The sequence below is a fragment of the Oryx dammah genome, unplaced genomic scaffold (genome assembly GCF_014754425.2).
Source record: "Oryx dammah isolate SB20612 unplaced genomic scaffold, SCBI_Odam_1.1 HiC_scaffold_19, whole genome shotgun sequence".
Lineage (NCBI taxonomy): Eukaryota > Metazoa > Chordata > Mammalia > Artiodactyla > Bovidae > Oryx > Oryx dammah.
Genome location: NW_024070203.1, coordinates 70,981,026 through 71,006,421, shown reverse-complemented (window position 1 = coordinate 71,006,421; position 25,396 = coordinate 70,981,026). Strand labels below are relative to the sequence as shown.

At 35.0% G+C, this 25,396-nt stretch overlaps 1 protein-coding gene across 1 annotated transcript in view; it reads left to right on the top strand.

Annotated features, from left to right (window-relative positions):
- The window catches only part of ZFPM2 (zinc finger protein, FOG family member 2), a 523,384-nt gene that overhangs the window by 90,734 nt on the left and 407,254 nt on the right, over positions 1–25,396 (top strand). Inside the window, exon 2 of the mRNA XM_040261893.1 lies at positions 14,091–14,249. Within this exon, the coding sequence (XP_040117827.1) occupies positions 14,091–14,249 (159 nt within the window). The remainder of the gene's footprint in view (positions 1–14,090; positions 14,250–25,396) is intronic.

Genomic DNA, 25,396 nt, shown 5'->3' with positions numbered 1-25,396 from the left:
TGTAGTCATTAACATGTTAGTTAACATATTGTCTTATTTCAAAATTGCTCCCTCATCACTAACCCTCAACTCCAAGGGCCCCTTATTTTGTATTTTCTTAACAAAGCGAAATGACAGAGATAGCCAAATCATAAAACCAAGAATCAGCACACTTTAGGATTTCTGCTATCTCTATCAGCTTTGTCCTGGTTATTAGGTCTTTCTCCTTCTTGATGGTAAAGATGGCAAAGCCAGGATGATATAGAATAGAGTGTCTAGCACAGTTCCTGGCCAGGGGGCAGATAAATTGTTCATATTTTCTCCTTAGCAGTGAGAGTTCCTAATGAGATTTGTGATCTCCCTGGAACTGTAAAGACACCAAAACTGTGATACTTGTGGGAGGCTACTCATGCTAAGGAACTTGAAACAAGGCAGATTTGACCATAGGTTCTAGGTTCTTGTCATAAATAAGAGAAAATGCAACAACTCAGAGTAGAGATCTAAAGGATTTAGGAAGCTGGAGGATAAACAGGTTCTGACAGTTGGATATATACTTTCTTGTTCTCGTGCACTATTACTGATTCAGCCAGTTTCATGAGATTTTTAAAGAAGTGGCTTTGTGTCTCCATTCATACAAACATATTTTTAGAAATACACTTCTGTGTTGTATAAAATAAACTTTATTATCTAACCTATTTTAACCAAATAATTTTTTTAGCCAAAAATTTAACCAAATGTTTTTCTTTGTTATTTAAGTCTTAATGGTTGAGTTAGTGGTTTGTCACAGTTTTTTTTTTAATGTGTTATTGCTTGACTGTAGATACACAAGGTGTTATTATTAATATATCTTATATATAGTAACAGAGAGGTTGCTCTTAAAAATTTTTAAACCTGAATTTTTGCTTGTTGACTTTTTCCTTGCTAATCTACGTAGTTCTTAAATATTTCAATAAAATTAGGACAATTCAACTCAATTTGAATTGTGTTATCTCTAACTTCCTCATTGAAAGAACTTTCCTCTCAATTGTACAACCTTCCCAAACCGACATGTAAATTACACTTTGTACATTATTCCCCGATTCACATATTGCTTCTTTCAAAGAGTTTGTGAAATTTTCAGTAGCTGTTTATAGAATTGTGGCAGATTTCTTGAGAACGTTTAAAACACCTCAACTTATCAACAGCTCATAAAAAATATCAGTTCTATCCCCCCAACCCTGTCCCTCATTATAACTCTTCACTGGCAACTACATACGGCAAGAAAACAAAACAAAACCAAAGGAAAGGTAACAGTTTCTATAACCTAACTTAGATATGCTTCATTTGTGTCACAGTTAAATCTCCAAAGAGCATTGGGAAGCATGATGAAATGGAATTCCCCCCCAACTTCAGCAGGAGCCAATTCTCCATATGGTACATGAATAATTCTCAAGTGCAATGGATAAAATAAATGGCGAGACTGATCTTGTATGTCTCTTCAGATGTGGAAAGGAGGCCTCATAGAAAATAAAGCTGCAGAATTAATGCCTTCTATCAATACATACACTTTAGCCTCCAAAATAGAATGAGGTGTTCTTGGTCAAAGTAGAACTAAATATAAAGGAACCAAATGATATCAAGGGTTTACTGTTAAAAAATGATCCGTTCTTCCCTTGCCCCTCATACTGTTGTGTGTGTATGCTCAGTCATATCCGACTCTTTGAGACCCCATGGACTGTGGCCCACCAGGCTCCTCTGTCCAAGGAACTTTTCAGGTAAGAATACTAGAGTGGGCTGCCATCTCCTCTTGCAGGGGAACTTCCCGACCCAGGGATTGAAGCTGCATCTCCTGCATTTGCAGGTGGATTCTTTACCACTGAGCCACCTGGGAAGCCTCTCCTATTGTTTTAGGGATGTTATAGCTCAGATCTGCTTCACTCTCCCCTTCTTTCCAGTTTTGGAACACATATCACTAGCATCCCAGTGTGTGATCTCTATTAGAATAACTTGAGATGCAGGATTAAAATTCTAATTCCTAGGTCCTATCCCAGAGCTGCTGAATCTTTGGGAGTGAGGCTTGAAAGTCTTCATTTTCATCAGACATTCAGTGTGAATCTCATTCAGACTAACATTGGTGCCAGTTATAATAGAGACTATAGAATAAGACTCGGGACGAAGAAGAGAATGGCAGAACCAACGATAGGCACCATGATTTCCCTCTGAGGATGCAGAGGGCATCAGGGTATGTTTCCACCAATGCTTTCTTATACTTATTTAATATTTGAGCCAAGGGTTAGCCTGATCCAAGATAGAAGGCTGGAATGGGAAAGCTAGTGTGTGGTGGATGGTGCTGGGTGACAGGTACATACTTCTTTTTGTTCTCAGAAAGCATAGAGTAATAACAGCTTGAGTGGGAGGAAGCAGGATCAGATTGAATACTGTAGTTAACAGTGAATGGCATCCATTCTGTGATTTAATTTCTTCTTTTTCTGGTAAGATTTACTTGGTTATATTTTTCCACATCAAGAGTAAAATATTTTAGGTATATAAAAACAGAGTGGGAGGCTGATAGAATGATTTTTTTTAAATGGCTGAAAAATTATGTCTGAACTAGGGAAAGAATATTAACATATAAAAGTCATCTATATAGTTTGGTTCATTGCTGTTTATAGTGTACTGGTTCTAAATTGTAATTGCCAATAGAAAATAACCACAAAGGAGAACAACAAAAATAGACCAAAAGCAAACTGAAAAAAAAAAAAAAAGTACTAATTCACCTGTTTAAGGTGAACCTTTTTTGAAGACAGGAAGATGTTTATTTCTAGATGATTCAAGTTAGATGAATTTGTGTCATTTACAAGAGTTAGAAAATGTGACTTTAAGATAGAAAATTCCCCTGTATTTATTGCCAATGCATCGAATATTAGGTAAGTCCTGATAATACTGGCATTCTGGAATTTTCTTTTTGGAGGGAAGGAATGTGTATTTCTTTGGCTTGAGTGAGAGGGTGATTGGGATTGAATCACTGTGGGTGAGAATCTTTCTAGATTTTTCATTAAGTGTGGCTATATAATCAGTATTGAAATAAGAACTTTATAGCTTACCACCTTCAATAGTTAGTAAATTCATTTGTATGCTTACTGTTTAAAGGAAAAAAGTGAAATTCTATTTAATTGGAAAGGAAGCAACCATGCCCAGTTTTTTTCCCTGTGTGTGTGTGTGTGTGTGTGTGTATGCGTGCGTTCTAGTTACTTATATCAGAAGTGCATAGGAGAGTGTCTCCTGGAGGCTGGCACAGGGTTTACGATGCAAATATTGAAGGGCTGTGAGTCACCAGCAGAGAGTTCATTTATGTTAGCTTTCCACCTTTTGGCTTACCCTATAACTTCTGCCTGTAAAGGTGCTTGCTTTTATTCTATTGTAGTCTTTGTTGCCAAAGGCAGAGGATATTTTCTTTCTAAGAGAGCGCTTAGATGCATCCTCCATGTTGCCTCTGCTGGAGCAGTGTGGATAAGCTAGCTTTGTTATCACTGGCACTCTACCTGCTCTCCTATTTCTCCAGAGAGTAAGTGTTCTTCTTAAAAATATAGCTATATTGAGTGCCTCTGTGTCTTTAGATACTCTTTTCATGTGCTAGTATAAAATAAAAGTCTTTTTGAAGATATGTTTTATGGGGAAGTGCTTTCTGGGGCCTCTAGAGATGTTCACAAGCACTGAATCGAGGTACCTTTATAGTGGTTTAATGACAGCGTGGAACACTTGTTATAAAGTGCCCTTTCGATATGTATCCCAGGGCGTGGCACAATTAGAGCCTGATGAACAGGTTGATTTGTTTTCACCTTCAGTCACAAAGCGCCACCCACCCCCATCGCTTTGTTAGGGTTTTGCAACTATAGATCTGTGTTTTTTTTTTTTTTTTTTTTTTTATCCCCCGAAGATGAAGGAGATCTGTCAGAATGGAAATTTGGAAAATTACACACACGCTTGTGAAATTAGGCAAATTCTTATAAAGTTTGTATTCCCACTTAATGCACAGGATCCACAACAGTGCTTTGTTTTGTGTGAGGAATTGTTTTTCTCGCTGTGCAGAAAACGTGTGCAGGACTGTACAGGCATAAAGAGAATATTCATCATTATTTACTGTGTCAAACTCAAACGGAGGGCCAAATTGGCAGCATTCCAGGAGCAGGAGGCCACACCTATTTGTGAAAATGGAATAGATTTCTGTAGTTGCCTATTCTGTGCCTATAATTGACTATTCTGTTCAAGGCGGTGGTGCTGGGACATGTAGTTTGCAAGCCGCATATGTTGGTTAACAATGAAGGTTGGCCATGGTACTGCTCCATAAAATCCTGGAGACCACACTTGGTTTGTGCACCAGCTTGATCATAATAAGGGATTGGAGCGAGAGATGATAAGTGGAGGAACCTGTGTAATCTGCCTGACCTCTTGCTTCACACTGATTGCCACTGATTGATGGGCCTGCTCTGTCTGGCTGGGCGTTTCATCTCACGAGATGCCCTATCCTCAGAAGAGGAGGATGAGGAGAAAGCCAGGCTGCTTGAAGCTATTGGTTTTCAAATAACTCACATGGCAGACTGTGATTTTAAAAAATTGAGATGCATTCCCTATTTGTATAAAGATATTTTTCTGTAGCATAGCCAGACACATGAAAAACTTTTTAGCCAAATTCACTGGCTGCTCAATTGTTTGCATTATTCGGGGCTCCTGGAAGTGTATGAATCAGTAAGTAACATGTGGGATCAACCTGAAGTAGTGGCTCCAGTCTGTTCCATGTCATCCCAAATTGTCTGAAACAATGTGACTGAAGCTTTCTAGACTCTCTGGCATTATTTGGGAGAACCATTAACCAGTACTAAATAAGCAAACCTAACCTGCCACTAATCAGGTCTGATTGCACTAAGTTGCCCTGGTGATAAGTAGTTTGATCACAGAATCAGCTGCAGTACACAAAGGATGGAGCCTATGTTAATTTCAAAATATTATACTGTTTCTATTTAATGATAACAAAAATATAACTTGTACTGTTACACAGTGACGTCTAGCATTTATATTCCTACAGTGGTTCTCAAACTTGAGCATGCATTGGAATCCCTTACCGGGTTTGTTAAAACACAGGTTGATGGGCCTCACCCTCAGAGTTTCTGAAGCCAGATCTGGGGTGGAGTCTGACAATTAATTTTGAATTTCTATCAAGTTGTCTGATGAGGATAATGCTGCTGGTCTCAGGATGACATTTAGAGAACCACTGTTTGCTATCAAACTGTTTGTAATTAGCCAGTGAAATCAGGCATCATTTTTAGAGCCGTTATTTTATAAAATGAGTTTTTTAGAAGGTTTAATCAATAATGAATTGTACATGTAAAGAATCATTTTAATAAAGCAGGGTCAGAAAGGATGTTATTAAACTGAAGGAATAAGTAGAGGGAAATTGATCTATGTGATGAGATGGGGATTGTTAGATTATAATTTTATTAAGAAGAAAAGGAAGTTTATATATACAGTGACCAAAACCTGATGCAAGTATTTTTGTTGATATTTTTCTTGTAACTAAAAAAATTCCCCCAAATCTTTGCAGTGATTTTCCTTTAATTTCTTGCATGTAGCCATGTGCTTGCTGGATGTTTTCACATGATGCAGCTATGTTGCTTATGAGACAAAGAAATGCATCCTGAATGTTTTTAAGGACTATGTTGATTCATCTTTGCCTTATGAAGTTGTTTAAGAAATTAATCGTCAGAATCCTTTGTTTAATATCTATTGTTTGGCTAATGCTTTTGTTGTTATTGTAGACTTTTGAAAAACATGCATTGTCTTTGAGTTGCTCTAGAAAGAGAAAGAAATATGCCTCCACTCTAGAGTCAGAAGACTAGGCTCCCCTTCTCCCTGTTTTTTGTATCTCCATTTAAATAAGATAATTTAAAAAAATAACATCTCTTTTGCTTATACTAATTTAGCTTTGTAAAACAATATAGGATATTATTCTCTAGTTTTGCACAATTTTTGGTTTGTCAAATAATACTAGCTCATTTTGGTGGTGCTTTGAAGTTTCTAAAGAAGATGCATTTTTTTTTCCCCTTGTACAGGTCTATAAACTTATAAGTTCTGATTAATTCACCTAATAAATAACACTCACATATCATGTATAAGAGGTTGTGTGGGCAGATTCAAATACTTTTTTTGTACTCATAGTGCTTTTAGAATAATATAACTTACTGTATTCACATTCTGGGTAACACCTGATGATCTGCTGTGATAGCAGAGTTGATTTTGTGGAAAATTTTCTGCTTGCCTGATCTCACATCCCCCAGAAAACGTTTGGCAGGTTGTGGGTGGATGGAACCTGATTTGAATAACCAGGAAATGACATGGATTTCACACTGATAGCAGAATAAACTTCCTTCAGCAATATAATTAGTAATAATTGGACCCAGTATTCTCTCTCCTTGATTTGATCTTCAACTTTATGACAATTAAATTCAACTAAAGTTTCTTATTTGAATAACTATCAAATGCCATGGTTAAATGCTAGGTACCATACTTGTTACTTCCAGTTACAAATGGAGGTCAGATAAAATTATATCTGAGGAAATAAGAAAATGCACAAATAACTGGAATTTAGGATATCTAAGAAGGCTTTCTTGCCCTCCCCATGTTAAAATGGAGTATCTTAAAAAAAAGTTGCATGTATTGTATGTGTGACATTTGTCTGCTTCATTCAGTTATCCACTCCCTGCTGGCTGGGACCATCCACTTTGTGCATTACTGTTAACTCAGTACGCAATATAGTGCCTGCCATGTGCTTCACCCTCGATAAATACTGGTTAAGTGAATAACGAATGAATGAATGAATACATGAATACATGAAAGTCTCATAAAAATAACAAAATAATTTATAAGATTTTCATCTATTTTTAGTTATTACTAAGGGCTTTATATTATTGAAATGTATCAAATCACATAGAAATACATAGTTTTAGTAATGAATATACTTTTGTGTTTCTTTACAATAGTTATCATCTTCAGAAAGCTTTGTGGGGCTCTGGACTGAGAGACCTGATTACAAAATATGTGAATTTCAGTGCCAACTCTGTCACTGACTTCCTGGGTCAATGCACAAGGCACTTATTAATGAACTCACTTTTTTTTCAATGCCTGAGTTCCTGCCTGAGAGTAAATTAGTCATTAGAGATTCTAGTTTAAATTTATCTAGATTTTTTCATCAGACTTTGTTTTTCCTGTGATGTCAGTGTTTAATCTGCTCTGTACGATTAGTTGCTGCTTGCTAGGTTTGCATATGTTGTAAGCAAAAGTATTTTCTTGTTAGTATCATTGACTTAATTTGAAGGTTCCAAAAACAGCATTTCAGGGTAAAAAATTAAAGAATTTAAAGTGTTCTCAGATTTACATATAAGAAGTGTTAATACTGCTATCTAATAAAAATGGCCAAGGACCTTGTAGCAAAGAATATTCTTCTATTTTTATAAAAATCAAAGAGTTCATTTTTCCCCCTAAAGAAACAATTTGAATAATACCTGACCCTCTTCTCTTCTTTTTACAATGGAATATGGTCAAATTGAACCCACCATTAAAAATTCTCTAATATCTTTTTTTTGCATTAACATTTCAAAACTCAATTTAAATATTCACAGATCTCATTTTTAATAAACTTAGCAAATTCAGGTAATTTCCTTCAACTTTCTAGATTGAAGGACAGCAGTTGGTACAGATATAAAAAAGATGTACAGCTATGAGCAAAGCCCAAAATCAATTATATATAAGAAATAACCTAACACATGGAAAGAAATTAATCAAAAAGAAGAATTTCTACTATATAATTCTGTGGTCTGCTACCTGCAGGCAATAAACGCAAATGAAAAAATCAACATTCTTTTGGCAGATAAGAGAAAAATTAATAAAAATGTTTCCTTCCTACTAGATCCCCTGATGCAACTATTGTTAAAAGTGAGTGACTGCAGGAAGAACTTGCTCGTTTAAAATTCTATTTTTTTAACCTACAGAAATAAGGTTTTATTCTTGCTGTTAAGCTCAATTACATGAGTTAGTATGGATTTGCACTGTCCAAAGAGCATCCCTCTTCCCTGCCCCTTCTCATTAAATGACTCTGTGGGATATGCATGAGACAAATGTAATAGGAACCAGGTGAGTAGCATTTTGAGGTGTGCCTACAGGGTAATGATGATCCTAAGGAATCTGAGTGTAGCAGCTGAAAACTCTAGGAGAGGAACTACTGAGAGCCACAAAAAAAGCCCCAGATACAGTTAAAAGATATTAGTACTCTAAAGATAGACATGTTCCTACTCCATAATGAGATGGGCAGGGGTGCATTTTTGTGGATTTCTGCTTTTTAGAGTTGCATTTTTAGTTTTCACTTCTAATTGGACAAACAAGCCATATTTTACAGAATGTATGAAACTAACAGCCTTTCCTATTAGAAGGATTTTATATTTTGTGTTTTATGAGTATCATCCTGAGATTAACGAAGATATATGAGGCTAGAATACAGAGGATTCGGTAATGACATCCAATTTAAATATTAATATTAGTCCACTGCCACATTTCTATCACATGTAGAGAATGTAACATAAGTTTAGAATGGAAAGGTTATATTAGTTCCCCTTACCTAGTAACTAACATACAGCATACCTGTATAGAGTTTTGACATATTTGTATATTATGTATTAAATGTAAACCATAATTTGTCTATCCGTAGCTTATATTGTCATATTCACTTTTTGAAAGATAGCATTACATGAAAACGTGGGCTAATTATTATGTAATATTAAAGAATGGTATATGTTAAATTGTTTGAATAGTCAGATTTACAGATCTCTATTGTTTATGTTTTATGTACCTTCTTACTCCTTTGTGTGAGTGATTCTTTTGCAAACAGGTTTAAAGAAGCACAAAACAGGAGCTGGCAACTTGGAGACAGTGCACCATTTTCATTTTCATTTGTTCATTAAGATTTTAAGAAATTTATTTCATCACGTGTTCTTTGTTCTGCATATGTCCTGTATGTAAAATTATGTAATAAATTTTTGATGGAAGTTTTAATAATACTAACAGATGTTAAAAATGACCTGAAATGGCATACATTTAAAACCACAGAATAAAAAGGTTTGGAAATACTTGTGTGTTTTAGAGGAAACTCACCTAGCAGAATTTCTGAGCACACTGTGATGGATTATTGTAATTATTGGGAATGATAATATTTTAATTCGACTTTCTTCCCACCTGTCGGTCGTAATCAAGGCTGCCCAGTATTCTGAAACAGTCTCATTTTGCTAGGTGGCTAGTCTTGTGCAGCCTCTAGAATGCTTAGAATATTAATGCATGGAGAGGAGCCTGAATGCTCTCTATAGTTCCGTTATGCCAAAGTGTCTTGTTTTAATCAAAGCATATACAAAACCTAACTAAAATAATTTATAATAAATTAATTCCAGCGAGTACTTAAGAGAAAGAAACCATTTTGGGGGACATTGTATCAGAATATAGAATTTGGCATTTCTCTTCTTCATAATTGACAATGTATATTAATTTCTGTAGAATTTAATTTCTTTCTTGGGTGCCTCATTCTGAAGTGCTTTGAATTTATATGAACAAAGACAGTCTGACATTTATGTGAGGATCAGTCTAGTTTATAGTAGGCTGCCAGAGTAGGAAATTTTTTATCAAGATAATATATGTTGAAAGACATGTTTATTTGATTTAATATTTATGATGTTGGTCTTTATCATTTTTTGCATTTCCTCCTTGTATTGCTTATTTTAATCCTATTTCTTCTAAATTCTTATATATCTCCTATATTTTTTCCCTAGAGTTTTTGCTTGTTTGCCTTTTTTTTTTTTTTGTCATCAAGCTTTTACTCCAGTGGCTTTGGATGGGCTTCAGGGATTTCAACCACCTGAAATCACAATAATAATTTTCTCATGAATTCATTTGTCCAGGGAGAAGTATTCCTCAAAATGCTTCTTAACTAAATAAATCTAATTCTTGACATTCATTATAGGATAGGACTACTTAACCTTGAATGCTTCTGTTGTTCTTTGCCAATTCCGAATCACTGAAACAACCACCACATGAAAAGTTTCTGCCACACATAGGCTCAACTTTTGCAACATATCTGTTGGTGCTGGGTCAATAAAAGCCTTAGCAAGTACCAGCAGGCTTCCCTGATTGCTCAGATGGTAAAGAATCTCCCTTCAAGGCAGGAGACTCGGGTTCAATCCCTGGGTCAGGATGAACCCCCTGGAGAACGGAATGGCTACCCACTCCAGTATTCTTGCCTGGAGAATCCCATGGACAGAAGCCTGGCAGACCACAGTCCATGGGTTCGCAAAGAGTCAGACACAACCGAGTGACTAACACACGCCGATAAAGCTTTCCCGCACTTTGGGAAGGTCCTGGGTATTGTCAAGTGCTGTGAATCTGCACCACCCTTCTTAGCGTCAGCTTTATCTCTAGAGGGCAGAAGTAGTAAAGTAGTTGTCAATTCAGGTGGTTCCTGGGTACCAGTTGTCTCCCTTTCTGAAAATGGAAGTATTTCTTTGCGTCCACCAGAATCTTCCGGTAATCTCTATTAGTAATCCAATACAAAAGATGAAAAGATACCTCTTCATTCTGAGAGATGATTAACAGCATTGTGCGCCCGACATCCAGCATTGTATTAATAACTTTAGGATGTACAGTTAATTGTTCGCATTTGGAAAATCAGATAAATATTTATATTTATAAACATTAAGACTGTTCCTTCTGGAGTGTGTTTGAATATCTGTAAATCAGAGGCAATTGAAGAGTTGAAATTCAGATTTCCTTTCACTTGCCTGCCAAGTGGCCTCAATCAGAAGTAATTTTCTCCATGAGGGCACAGAGAGCTCAGTCGTAAGCCTTTTCTAAGTAGATAGTTTTATTTGTGTCAAATTATGTGTGGTGATTTTTCTGAAGTGGACTTCTGTGCCCACTAATCCATTCACAGGAGGCTCCTCCATTCCCTCCCTCATCGGTGCTATTAATTGTGCTTGTGCTTCAAGTGTCTCTTACCCTCTTAAAATGTTAGTTTATAGCCACTGATTATCTGTAAGGTTTGCAATATAGAGAGTAGGGTGAGATCTAATCTTAAACCATAAATACTATGCATTTTAAGAGAAAACTTTTTGCCAGAGCCTGATTTGATAGCATAGCTAAAGAAATGGTTAGTAATTTCACATTTTAAAGTACAATAAATTATATCAATCTGACACGTGCTTTGGGCGAAATACACATTGGTTACTAAATCACCTTTTTTTTACCTGTTATAAATATTGACAGTGAGATCTCATGTATTTTGAGCAGTGAACTCAGAAATTTCTTTTTACCTTTCATTTGGATTTTTGTAATTTGTTTTTGACAATAAGTGCTTCTTTTCAATTACATGCTTTGAATTGCAAATAGATAGACAACATAAAATAAAACAGCCCCTGGAATATAGAACACTATACTGTCATTTAAGATCTTACCATAGTCATTGATAAATAAAAGTTATATATGATGTGGAAGCCTTTTTGACATATGTGTATATATATGAATGGCTTGGTTAGACACTTATTGAGCCTATGTCAATGTTTTTCCAAAATTGCATATGAGATTTTCCATTCATTTTTTAATAAAGTGATTAAATTTTAATTTAATGTATACTATAGGAGCCAAATTGTTAAGTCCTGGACGATTTTAAATAATTGTTCCAGTACATATTATCTTCAATAAAGACTTTTTTATGAATGTTAGAAAGTTTGCTCACATTTTATTTTTAAAAAACAATGTATTTTAGTATTAATTTTATTCTAGTAATGTGCATGCACTTTCTTTATAATATTTAGGCTTCTGTAACTGAAGAGCATACACAAGTAAAAAAGACATTCAGTAAAATTTATATGAATTATTTAAAAGATTTATTTTACAATTAGAGATTTATTTTTTGTTAACCAAACCCAAGAGCATGTATTCCAAAAGAAGTCTAGATTGTCTTGTCTGTTACATGATATAAACTGATATTAAGGCAGTTTCCTTTATAGATTGACTTGGTAAGGATATAAATTATGCAAATAATTAAATATTCATAATCAATTATTTTATTTTTGGTAATGTCTGTAAAAAAGACTTTCCTGGTTATTTTTGCTGGGAGGGTTTAAATTTTGGTTGATTTTTGGTAATCTGAGAAGAGCAGTAAGAGGTTTCTCAATTTTAAGACTAGATCTTTAAACATCTAAAAATAAAGTTATGTTAGTAGACATGAGCAATTTCTGAAGGATTCTGTGTTTACGAGTAACCTGGTTTATAGGTTTACTTATGAAAGAATGCATTTATAATTACAAAAGAATGGTTTGCATAGTAGTGCGGTATAAAAGGTATTTTAAAATAAAATAGAGTTTTCACGTCAACTTTTTCACATATTAGCTTGTAGCCTTATTCTGGTTAACTAACCTCCTGACCTTTACTTTCCAGATTTACCAAAAGAAAGAATAATAATTCCCATACGTACCTCACTGGGTTATTTTAAAGATCACATATGAAAGTACTTTGAAAGTCCTATATGAGATACAAAAAATGAAACGGTTTAGGTGTCTTATTTTGACCAAACTTGTTATTAAAACTAAGTATCTTGAAAAAATAAAAACATGGGAAATATTCTATTTTATTCCTTGTTAGACTTGCAGTTAATAATTCAAATTATTCAAATAACTGTTTTAGTGATTGTAATATTTTACCTTATTACTATTTTATATATTCCTTGCATGTCTTAGTACTTGACATAATTGTTAAAAGGTGAAAGATTATATATTACATGAAATAATGAACAAGAGATAAAAACTAATATGAGATCCATGGCTTTTGAATGCAACTGAGCACACATGGTTTTTTTTTAACTCTCCACCTAGAATTAAAAAAGAAAAAGCACATTACCAGAGTGTTTGGAATTAGTGCATCCTTTCTTCCTTAACATTTGTTATTTTGGAGAAAAGAAGAAAAAATAAATTTGAGAAGGGACAAAGAAACTCTGTAATAATTTTTTTTTTTGGCTTGAACGTACCTTAAATTTAAATCCACATTTCCAAGAAGAGAAAGAGACTGCCTAAGCCTTTTAAGTATTTAGCCTGTCTGATGAGACTGCTGACATGAGTGACAATTAGTACAAATTACCATAATTGTGTTCTTTGGATGAAATGCCACAGTGCTTCTTTAGGAGCAAATGCAGGCTTCCACTTAGTAAAATGAGTCGGATACTTTGATTCTTCTGGGCAGTCAGAAATTCACAATCGGCCACGTGGTATTTCCATGTCATCCACTTCAGCTCCATCTCAACAACTACAGCTCACCCTTTCCTTTCAATAAAATAGGCCCATTAATGTAATGCACCTGACTCTCATTCACTCTAAGGAAGTTGTATTTTTATTACAGAAAAAGTATCACATAAATACAAATTACATTTTTTTCATTAGAAAACTACTTTTCATTTCAGAAAAAATTCAATTAATTATGAATAGGGTTATGCTTTCATCAGGGAGAGAAATATGTAATTTTTTCTTCAAGCTTCAAACACATATAATGAAATCTTTTCTCAGAATCCACTCTTAAGATGGATTTTTAAAAGTATTGACTTAATAAAATCTCAGTTCAATTAAAATGCATTCAGTTACTTTAAATCTTTATTCAAATCTCAGGTAAAATTGTACAACAGTGTAAAAGAGACTTGTACTCTTTACCAGGCAGTTAATTCTAACAAATGAACATAAAGTGCACAGTTTTGCTCTTCAGGAGAGAATAAAAGAATAAGCTTTGGGCTTCAAGTTGGAGGTGGGGAAGGATGGGAGATGGAGGTTGCTTTCTATTTCGTAATTTCAGGAACAGGTTTCTTTCCACTTGTTACATTGCTTAGTAACTTGTTAACGTGGATGTGGTATTATCTTGTCTGGGTGCCCTTGGTACTACTTGTCCTTTCGTAGAATACCTTATCCTCCTTCACCACCTGAATCAAAAAGACCCAGTTTAAGGATTTTATTTCACGCTCTTCTTCAGATGTTTTTGGTACAGTGTCCCTCTTCTTTTTCAAGGGCCACTAGAAGATGCCATTGAAGAGGAAGAAGAAGAATGTCCATCAGAGGAAACAGACATTATCTCAAAGGGGGACTTTCCACTGGAGGAAAGCTTTTCCACAGAATTTGGGCCTGAAAATCTGAGTTGTGAAGAGGTGGAATACTTTTGCAACAAAGGTAATCATTAATGGCTGGGCGTGATATGTGAGTTCATTTACTCAGATGTGTAGTTGAAAACTGCCCTGGAGGAAGAGTGTTCATCTGAAAATGTGTACAGGATTTTTAAAATGCAATATTATTTTGAAAGATAAAAGAATTTTATAACTCATAAGTCATATTGTGTATTTAAATACATAGTCTCATATTGATTGGCCAGTTGACTGAATATTTTCATGTTGCTTGGACAGTTGACTATAATATATTTAGTGTTCATCATTTATCCCTTCAACAAATATTGTTGAACGTCAGTTGTTTACAAGGCACTGAATTCATCATGGAGGGTAAGCAGGGAATGGGCCAGAGTCCCTATACAAGGTTTGAGCTCACTCCTTTTGAACACTGAATGCCTTAAGTGTTTGACGTTGACTTTCAACATTGAGGATGGTGCTCTTTTTAGATACTGACAAATAAGAAAATACACACTCTTTCTCTCTTCTAAATATTCTTTTGATACACTATCATTGTAACAGAGGAAGAATCTGAGACTCTGTATCTCAACCTATTTCCAACCTGTCTTGACTTGGAGCCAAGTGGCCCTGCCAGTAATTATGTCCTCATTGGTCATGTACACTCATTATTTAACTTGCTTTTCCAAAACTGAGTTTAAGGGTTCTTATGATTCTTTTTAATTTTTTGATTGATTGTTTTACCTCTGCAAGTGAGATGGATCTTCTGTTACCTCCTGCACCAATGTATAATTTCACAAGTGTTCAGGTTGCTTCTTTGGTTTTAGAATAGCTACTTTTATTGATTTTACCATGGTTGTTTCCCATAGGGCATGACTGAGAGTGTATGTCTATCTCTGTATGTCTGTTTATGCTTCTGTAAGCAATATTTTTTTTTTTGTTTTAGGCAGACAGAGAAACTATGGAAAGTGAGTTTTTACATGTTTGTGTGAATTTGATGATCAGAATTGATAGTCTAAAATCAAGAATGCTGATATATCATCCTCCCAAACTGCTAATATACATGTCTCAGCAGCCAACTATTTATATTTGATACTTATCATTAAAACCTCAGTATAACTTTCTCTTAATTCTGGCATGTTAGAAATAAAAGAAGTGAGCCATTTCCATCCCTGTGGTCCTAGAGCTCAATACCCTAAAACTGTGGAGATGGAGTGACAGCACCAGCACTTGGTTTCACTGAAGTTCAGAAAACCTCTTTGACCATTAACTCCTGGAGACCTCAAGATGACTTTGTTACCTGGTCCTTGACCCCCACATCAGAGACTTTTAGTTGAAAACAAGAACAGTAGGGACAGAATAGACCTTTCTTAATATTCACTTAGATTTCAGGCTAAATTAATATTTTCCCTGTTAGGACCATTTCTTGATGCTGCATAACCAGAACAATACCTGGTAGAGCTAGATAGAGAGGAAGAGTTTTAAAATATGTTTGAAGGCATCCCATTTTCCATCTTGATCAGGAAATATACTCTTTGGTGCACTGTAGAGTACCTACCTTACGTTGCAGGACTGCAATAAAGGAAGGAACCAATGGCTATTAAGTATCATTTATTCTTCTTACTCTTGTCCTTAAAGACTTAGTGTATGGACTCAAGACTTTTGTCAGTTTATTAATCCAGGGAGAGCAGTAATAATAATTATTAGACATTGTTTACATTTGGTAATAATCATTGGTGATGGCCTGTGTTTAATGAAAGAATTTATTGGGGTGGCAAAAGAAGTTTGTTCAGGTTTTTCTGTAAGATGTTACAGAAAACCCGAATGAACTTCTTTGCTCAACCTAATAGAACTTCAAGTTTTAAGTTAGTAATTTCTTGGAAGAAAATGGACTAAAGTGAAGTCACTCAGTTGTGTCCAGCTCTTGCAACCTCATGGACTGTAGCCTACCAGGCTCCTCTGTCCATGGAATTTTCCAGACAAGAGTACTGGAATGGGTTGCCATTTCCTTCTCCAGGGGATCTTCCTGACCTAGGGGTCGAACCCAGGTCTCCTGCATTGCAGGCAGACGCTTTACCATCTGAGCCACCAGGGAAGTCCTAAATGGACTTATAGCAGATGCTTATTATAGGATTACATAATTATAGTCTCAGAATAATAACTTCCATCTATACTAAACAGAGTCTTAATGAAAAATAATGATAGGCCTTGAGGGACTAAAAAAAAAAAACTGAATTACAATTCTTAAGAACATTGTTTAATAAACATTATTAACTGTTCGATAAATAATTGGAAAGTTGACAAATATAGCAAAGTAACATTTAATATATAATGTAGGTAACATGGGGCTTCCCAGGTGGTGCTAGTGGTAAAGAACCTGCCTACAAGGCAGGAGACAAAAGAGATGCAGGTTTGATCCCTGGGTTTCGAAGATCCCCTGGAGTGGGGCATGGCAACCGACTCCAGTCTTCTTGCCTGGAGAATCCCCATGGACAGAGGAGCTTGGTGGGTTACAGTCCAAAGGTCACAAAGAGTCGGACATGATTGAAATGACCTAGCACACACATGCACACATAGGTAATATATTAAAAATATATAATTAATATATATTATACAAATAATTCTTTGTTTAATTTGAAGCTAGATAATAATGCTAGGTGGGAATAAGAATTCTAATTTTGACATAATATTTTTTAGGATAAATACTGCTTTACTGTTTCAAACCACTGTTGCTTTATTTAATAGGAAATGAATTTCATTATTTTACTCTCATAAGTTGTGAGACCAGGGAATTCCCACTGAAGCAGTAAGAACTGGTGTGAAAGAGAGACAACTCTTTGATATGAATTGCATCCCCTTGAGGTCATCCTGGGATTCCATTCATTTTTCATTTAAGTTGATTAACTGTAATAGGAAAAAAAATTTTTCTCTCTGGAAAATTAGAATCTAATCTTTCTGCAGAAATTTACATATTAGTCTCAGTGACACATAATTATGTGTTATTGCCTGTTGCAGGGAAGAAGACAGATAGGTTTAAAAGAGTATATGTATTTAAATGGTTAATGATACCAGTGTCAGGATTGAAGAAGCATGTGAGAATTGTTATTCTGATGAAAACTATTTTTAAGTTGGGATCATTGATGAAACATTCTTTTGCATATATTCTAAATGATTCGTGACAACTTAAACATTGTAAATATGTGTGAGAAAATGAACTGGATTATTTTGAAAGTTTCTTTGTCTAAAAATCTAGTCAAAATCACAATCTAGCAATGACATAGTTGCTTTACTGGGTTCCAGAGATAATCTTATCAAATAGGATAGGAATTTAAAAACTAAGATCACAAAAACATGGCTGGAGTATCTTGTTTTCCAAAGAAGGTATTTTGGCATATTGTCAGAGAAGAGTATTGAGATGTTCATATAGTTACAATACATCTTCATTTATATTTTAGCAACTATCTTTTGTATAAAAGCAATCTATTGTATTGTAACTTTTCTTTTTTAGAAAAGAAGAAAAATTTCGACTTTCTGGAGACATAGCTTATCATGGGTAAAAGTTGCTGTTTCCTTTTGAAATTGAACCTCTACATTATACAGGATGTTTTCAGTGTTTAGAATAGTTATTTACTTATTATTGTGGCATTTTCCTCTGTTCCACATGAGTATTATCTATTCTCTTCTTGTCAAAGGGAAGACTTTTTTTTTTTTTTACAAAAGTCTCAAAGTGTCTATTAATGTTAGTAAAGTTCCTAGTTATAAAATGTGATTAAACGTGATCCAAATCACTCTTATAATGTAATATTCCACGTAAATGTAAAACAAGTTGGTCAGACTTTTGTCATCTTTAAATGTGTAGAGTTTTTAATCACATGAATCTAAAGCCTAAATATTTACAATTAAAATGGAAAAGATCACTTTAATAAAACCTTGTTATAGTCATAGGGGGCCTAACATTTGAATCTGACAATTCTATTGATTCCTTTTTCACTTTTTACTTTAGGTTAGTTGCATATTTCATGTTTTTTGTTTTTCATCTTCGAAATGAATCAAATGAACTATGTTTATAAAAAGATGCTATTTCAAAGTTGCTTTGATCCTTTTAGATTTTAAGAAATTTAGCAAAGTGTAAAGCACTGCTTTCAATGTGCATCATCCTCTGTGGAGCAGTGAGTTTAGATCATTTGGCATCTTGCCTTACCGTATCTCAGAGAGGAAGGAAACAAGCAAGAATTATTTCCTTGAATTTACAGATGACGAAGACATCAAGGCTGGGTCCATAAGTGCTGCACATTTCCTGTGGTACTGAAGTATTTGCTTCAGTGCCTTTTTTTCTGCCTTTGTTCTGGCTTATAGAATAAACATGGAAGAACATCAGTGTTGGTTTAGAGCTAAGCAAACTAGTATAAATTGAAATATAGGTGGTCTGGAAAGCAACCTGGGGAGTTATGTCACTGCTGGCAGGTGGGGACTCATATATATTAGCAATTGTTGGATCAACTCAGAGACAGTAAGTTTTATTATGGAGGTGATATTAAAGCAGCTCTAAAACTGGCTTACTGTTATTAATTATTTGGAAGATGGTTTCCTCACTGAAATATTCAAGTTTGTTAATGACTGAAGTAGATAAACCTGTCTTGGGATACATTCCAGGAGGATGTCACATGGTACGTGAACAGGCAGAAAATTGCTAGGCCAGTATCTTTAGGCTGTTAGAAAATAATGCTGTCAACAAGCAAGCAACCAACCAACCACAAACCTCTGAAGAAACTATGTATTAGTGAACTTTGAGAAAGTTAACCAAGTTAACAAACCGGTCTCTGATGACATCATCTCTGAACAAAGTCTGAAAGGGAAAAATAATGTCATTAAAGTTGATTTTGAAAGAAAAGCGAGCCTTTCTTATAGTCCTCCTATCTAGATACAGAGGATGATCAGAGAGATCACTGGGTGCAGTGTTTTACTTATAGATGAATTAGTGTTGGAGCTCTTCAGTCTGGAAGAATTAGGGTTGAAAAAAGGGAGCATAATGGAAATCCATAAAATAAGAAAACAGACACAGTGTAACAACGGGTATTCTCACCACATTCAAAAACATTTGACTCAGGTAATGTGCAGAAAGTAAAGGTTGTCTTTCTATATTTAAAAAGCTTTAGAATAGCAAAATGCAAAAATATTAAAGAAAACAGAATAAAGCCTGAGTTACTCAAACTTGGATTTAGCTCTGGCCCCAGAAGTAATTAATACCAAAGCAAAAACAAACATAAACAGATAATTAGGTTGGCAGAAGCTTCCAGTTCAGTTCCATAGATTGAATTCAATACAACTCAACTTATATGTTGCTGCTGCTGCTAAGTCGCTCCAGTCGTGTCCGACTCTGTGTGACCCCACAGACGGCAGCCCACCAGGCTCCGCTGTCCCTGGGATTCTCCAGGCAAGAATACTGGAGTGGGTTGCCATTTCCTTCTCTGTTAGGCATCTGCTATGTGTTGGACCCCTTTCTTGGTTCTGGGGATGCAACAATAGACAAAAGTCCGTCCCCACTCTTGAGAGACAGACAACAATCAAACTCACATTGTATAATATAATGGGTGATGCTGAAGATCATGAAGAAAAACAGCACAGGTGGAGATGAGAAAATGCCGTTGTGGGTGGGGTGTGTGTGTGTGTGCTGCACACTGCCTTGTACAGAGTGATGGTAGGATAGGTGAACTTTGAGTGGAGACCTGAGGGAAGGGAGTGAGCTTCTGGTACTCCAGGATCAAACTGACTGTACCTGTGAGGCTAGTGTTGCAGGAAGCCAGAGGAGGACAGCAGAGAGCTGAGGGGAAATAGGAGAGGTATGGCCGTACCTGTGGAATTAACATCCTAGGAATCTCTGGGCTTCTTGTTGCTGTGGAAGGCTTGGGTAAGCCGCAGAGGAGAGCTGAGATATAACTGAGAGAAAGCCATGATGATGACTTCTCTCTACCTAGAGAAGAAAGGGCTGCAGAGAGTACAAGTGAAAGCAGGAAATGGAAGCAAGAAAATCAGGGAAGCTGTCAGGAAATACAAATAACTCCAACTGGAACCATCCCTTTAGCCACAGTCTTGATGAGACTCCATCTGTAGCTCGTTAATGCAGTTTCCGGAAGAACAGTTTAGGGGTGTCTGAGGCTAATGAGTCTCTTTGCTCCCTTCCACAACACCAGAGCTGAGTATATGTTCTCTATAAATTTTCACATCCTTGACTCAGAAAGATAGAGCAGGACACATAAAAATCAGAATAATTTCATCACTGTACTTAACTATTTCTGCCAATGTTTCCAGACTCATGGGAATGTTCCTTTCCCCCAACTCTTGCCTTTCTTTCCATGGTTTGAGTCATTTTGTAGCTTTGTTCAAAACTTAAGAATGGAGGAAAAGCCATATTTCTCTTTGGACTGTGATCAGTTAAAGCCTGTATTATTGGCGTTTGTCATCCCTCACCCCCATGTCAAGGTAAAGTAACAAAAAAATTATCTTAGATTCTTAATACTAGAAGAAGAAGAAGAGCAAAAGCGCAGTTTCATAAAGATTTGGTTAGAGGGGTAGTAATTGCTTGTTTTTCACTTGATTCAGTCAAACATTCAGGCCATTTTGTTTCCTGTTTTCTTTTTTACTTTTCATTTTGTTATTATTTTAGTTCAGAAAGTCTGTTTACATACAGTTCATAAATGCTTTTCAGTCAGTTTGGTTTCTTTCTTCCTCATTTGTGCCTTTAATGACATGTTTTTGCCTCTGATGCTTGGGCAACTGGCATCGGAATCTGCAAAAGGCAGCTCTACCATAATCACTTTTGAGTTCAGTCAGGAAGGAGATCTTTACAGGCAACTTTGTTCCTTTTTTCTTAACAGGATTAAGAAGCTGAGCTTTTTAAATTCTTGCATATAACATTGACATTTCCAGGGTGTGTTTGGACCAGGGAGTTCAAAGAGAAGGAATAAAAAAGAAAAGCCAATATGACTTTGTTTTTTACCTTGCTGGAGGAGCTGTTTGTGCAAATCGCCTATAAGCTTATTGACCTGAATCTTTGACTCCTTGTTTTCTCTGGATTTGGCTGGAGTGGAGACACTGATGGAGCCCTGATAGAGCTGATTGAACAGCCCCCAGCTTTGCTTGGCACAGACCTCCTTTCCCTTCTCCTCCACTTCCCCCTCCCTCCACATGACATTATTGTTCCTTGGCAAGCCCTCTGTTTTTCTGGATCTAGTACTCCTTTTTAAAAAATTTATTTTAAAATCATTGAATTTTTCTTGCATAACTCATCCAACAATGCAAAATGGAAAGTAATTTTTTTTTTTTAGGATATAGAAATAGAGGCTACTTGTATTTTCATCTCGTAAGATTGGAAAAAGGAAGAAATACCTTATGACATTGTGGTATCACTCTTCTGGCCATATTAAAATCCCAAAACATATTTTTTATTTGGAATCAGTTTGATTTTTTCCTTAAGCCACAATTATTGGAAAAAAAAAATGAAGGAACATTTGAAGGCAATTTGTGCTTTCAAGGGAGTTAGCATTTTCTCATTTTTTGGGAACCAGAGGGTGTTCAAACTTTGTTCATGGCTTAGTATTTTATTTGTAAGAATCAAATCAAACTTTATCTGTTTACCTCATCTTTGATCCCAGATATATCATTATGAAAACTTCAACAAAATTAACATGATTGATTTTACACAATGTTGAAATGAGTCATGATGATATCATTTATATGAATTTTGTATGATAATATGTGCTATGTTTTTTCATGTGATAAAATAAATTCATTGTTTTTTCTGTAAGCAAACCATTAACAGATCTCCATTGTGCAATCTACTAAAGGCATTTTTTAGATATAGTGAAACTTGATAAACATATAATTACATAATTATAATTTATGAAACAATTTCATGTTGTAATATAGCATATTTTATTCTGCTTCTACCTGACTATATAAGATATTTAAGAGATAGATATATGCCTGTTTTGTTTATATCTTTATTTTATATCAATATCATTATTGTTAATAATAAAAACTGATATCAATATAAAACCGTATGTAATCATTTAAAGATGTTGCCTTTTTGATTTTGTTTCTGCAAGTGAAAGACTGTAAAACAGTGTAAGTTTGTTGTTTTCCCTACAATGTTGAAACTCAGAAGAAAAGATAGAATTTATTTAATCTATTATTTTATATATGTAAAACTAGGCATCTGCATATTAGAAGACATCTGAATTATTGATTGACTTTTTCCTTTTATTTAAATATTAAATTAATCACTGATTTTAGCTGAATACTATTAAGGAAAACTGTATATTTTAAGCTCTTTTATTGCTGTATTTTCTCAGTGATATTCTGGGTAGAATGAAGAGCCAGTGTTTCTTGAAGGAAGTAGATTTGTTCAAGTAGTAATTATATAAACAGTTATTCTAAATTTAAAAAGTATTTTTCAATTTTGTTTTGCTCAAATTAAAAAAAATATAAAACAATGCATGCAGATCTGTACTAGTGTGCCAATCATTCACATCTACTAACTTGATTTATTTTTCTATTCAAAGAAAATTACAAGTACGAATAGAATTAGGGAAGCCTGAGAAGCTAATTTATTTTAATCATATGGAATTAACATGGTTGACAACCTTGAATCCTACTGTTGGTCCCATAATAATTTGAGATAAAATGTTATCATTGTAGAGAAACTGATCTCTTGGAAATAGCCACGTCTTTTCTGCTTTCTTTTGCTAAACATCATAAATGATTTAAAAACATTTTCTTGGTACTCTGCACTAGCATTTTTTAGGTTTAAATCAAGGAAGATTTTCAGAGCTTTTAATCTTCTAATATAAAATTCATAGTTTCTTGTTAGTATGTAAAATTTCTCACAATGTTTTGATTATCATTTGAGAAGCAACAGGCAGTATTAAACCATTTGCCCTTCCATTGCCTGATGGGATAATCTTTACCTCTGGTAGTGCTAAATGTAGAATGTGGAAAGCTGCCGTATGATGAATTTAATTATAGTAATATAGTCAGTCACTTTTTTTGTTGTTCTTAAAAGGTCAAGTGAAAATAAGTGAATGTGTTATACCAGTGAAGCAAATACTGATAACGAATGCAGATTGCTGTTTCAGCTTCTTTTAGAAGTTCAATGAGATTCCAGAGATTGGCACTGAGTCTACATACCAATTATAATAATTATAATAATGGTAATAACAACTTCCATTTAGTGACTGCTAAAGTTAGGCATCTTCCATTTAGTGACTGGAAAGTTAGGCATCTTGCTGTATATATATTGTTTCTAATCAACTTACTGTCCTGCAGGGTGGATGTTGTTTTCACCTGCAACTTCCAAAGCTTCAGTAACTTGGCTAAAGTCACAAAATTACCAAAGGTTAGTACCAGATTCAAACCTAGGTATGGTAGTTATAGCGATAGAGAGCTAATTTTGTTTTCTAATGCCCATCATTATATAATCCTTATAGAAGGAGATGAGCACATCAGACGAAGCCTGGACATGTGAAGCGTTAAACTCACTTTTTCGAGGTATTTTTAACACTTATTAGACGTGATGTGTCAGTCAAGATAAGGGCATATGTAAATACAACAAACTTAAAAAGGGTAAATAAATACTTCAGGGGAGTTCTTGAAAGATTTCTATTCTTTTGGTCCTCCCTTAAAGATTCTGTCCATATAAACCAATTTGCAGTAAGTAGAGTTGGCATTTCAGTAAAATGAGAGGGCTATATTGAAAGCTCTTTAGACTCATTATATTAACTGGATGATTGTTACTCTGATTTGGTGGCATGAAATAAGCCACAATTTCTCATTGTTTGTTTCTTGTGAAGTTGTTTTCAGGTAATTCAAAAGACTGAGCACAAACCAAAATGTGTGTGCTTGGGCAGAAGTCAGTAATAAATAGCAATAATGTTTACAAATCCATCAAAACTATTTGAATAGGAATTTCAGCCCTGTAAAAATCTTTGCAAAGTGAACTCTTTAAAACAGTTTGACCTTAACATAAAATAAGGCCAAATAAAAAGCGGAGAGAGGAAGGAAGGAAGAGGAGAAGAGAGCATTGTTTGCAGGGAAAGCTCGGGCCACTGTGAAAACTTTTCACTTTTCTGAAGGAAATGCAGTGCAGCAGATGGTAAGAGTGGAAGTGAGATAAACACAGGAACTGGAAAAATAAGCAATACATTCTAACAGGTTCTGTATCAAAGATCTGGAGAAGTAGAAAGATTAGACAAGAAACTGTTCTGAAACTTGACAGTAGCTGTATCTTACCAAGTCTTAAACGCACATAGCAGAGATGGAAAGTGGAATTGCACAGACAGTAGGCTGTGATTATATTTTTCTGACAGTGAGAAGGGAAGGTCTCTTTAAGGATTATTTTTAAAGATAGAGATTTATCTAGGTGGAAATCTATAGTATAGATGTATAAAACACTTCACTTCTCGGCTACCTGTTTAACAATGGGATTTGATGCAGCCTTTGTTGTTGCTGTAGAATTAGCACAAGACTCTGTAGTTTGGGTCTTAGATAATCTTTTCTTTTTTTTTTTTTTTCCCAATTCTTTTTATGATCCAGGCTAGTTAACTAATACTGAAATCTATGTTACCTGTTTCTGGTTATGGAAGTGGTATGTGTAAGTGCCTGTAAGTGACCACATGTATACAGAGGCAGAAAGGGAAATATATAAAAGAATGTTTTTATTTCTTAAAGATGAAGTCATCTAGTAAAGGAAGGAAAATATATCGACAAGTGAGAAAAGGGAATATATGTATATAAAGAGTGGAGGAAATGTTAAGTTTGGGCTGATTAAGGAAGCATCATAGTCATTCTTAAGCTTCCTATGACATTGCACGTCATTCCAATATGGAAACTGATTCACCAGCAAGGATCTGCCTCATTTAAGCCTGTGTTCTGTGCTCCTGTATCTTGACCTAGTGACTGACAGTGAAAGAGAATACCAAAATACAGTAGCTCAACAAGAAATAGTTTTATAAAAATATAGTGTTACTGACAATAAGAAAACAGGCTAATATCCTAAGGGAAACCCAATTTTTATGAAAAAATGATGTTTTCTCTAGAATACTGTCAGTTTATGTTGGGGAACTTTTTAAGGTGTCCCCCCCCCCTGCAATCAGATCATTAGTAAAAGGAATGGATTTTGACAGTTTATGTAAAATGCATACC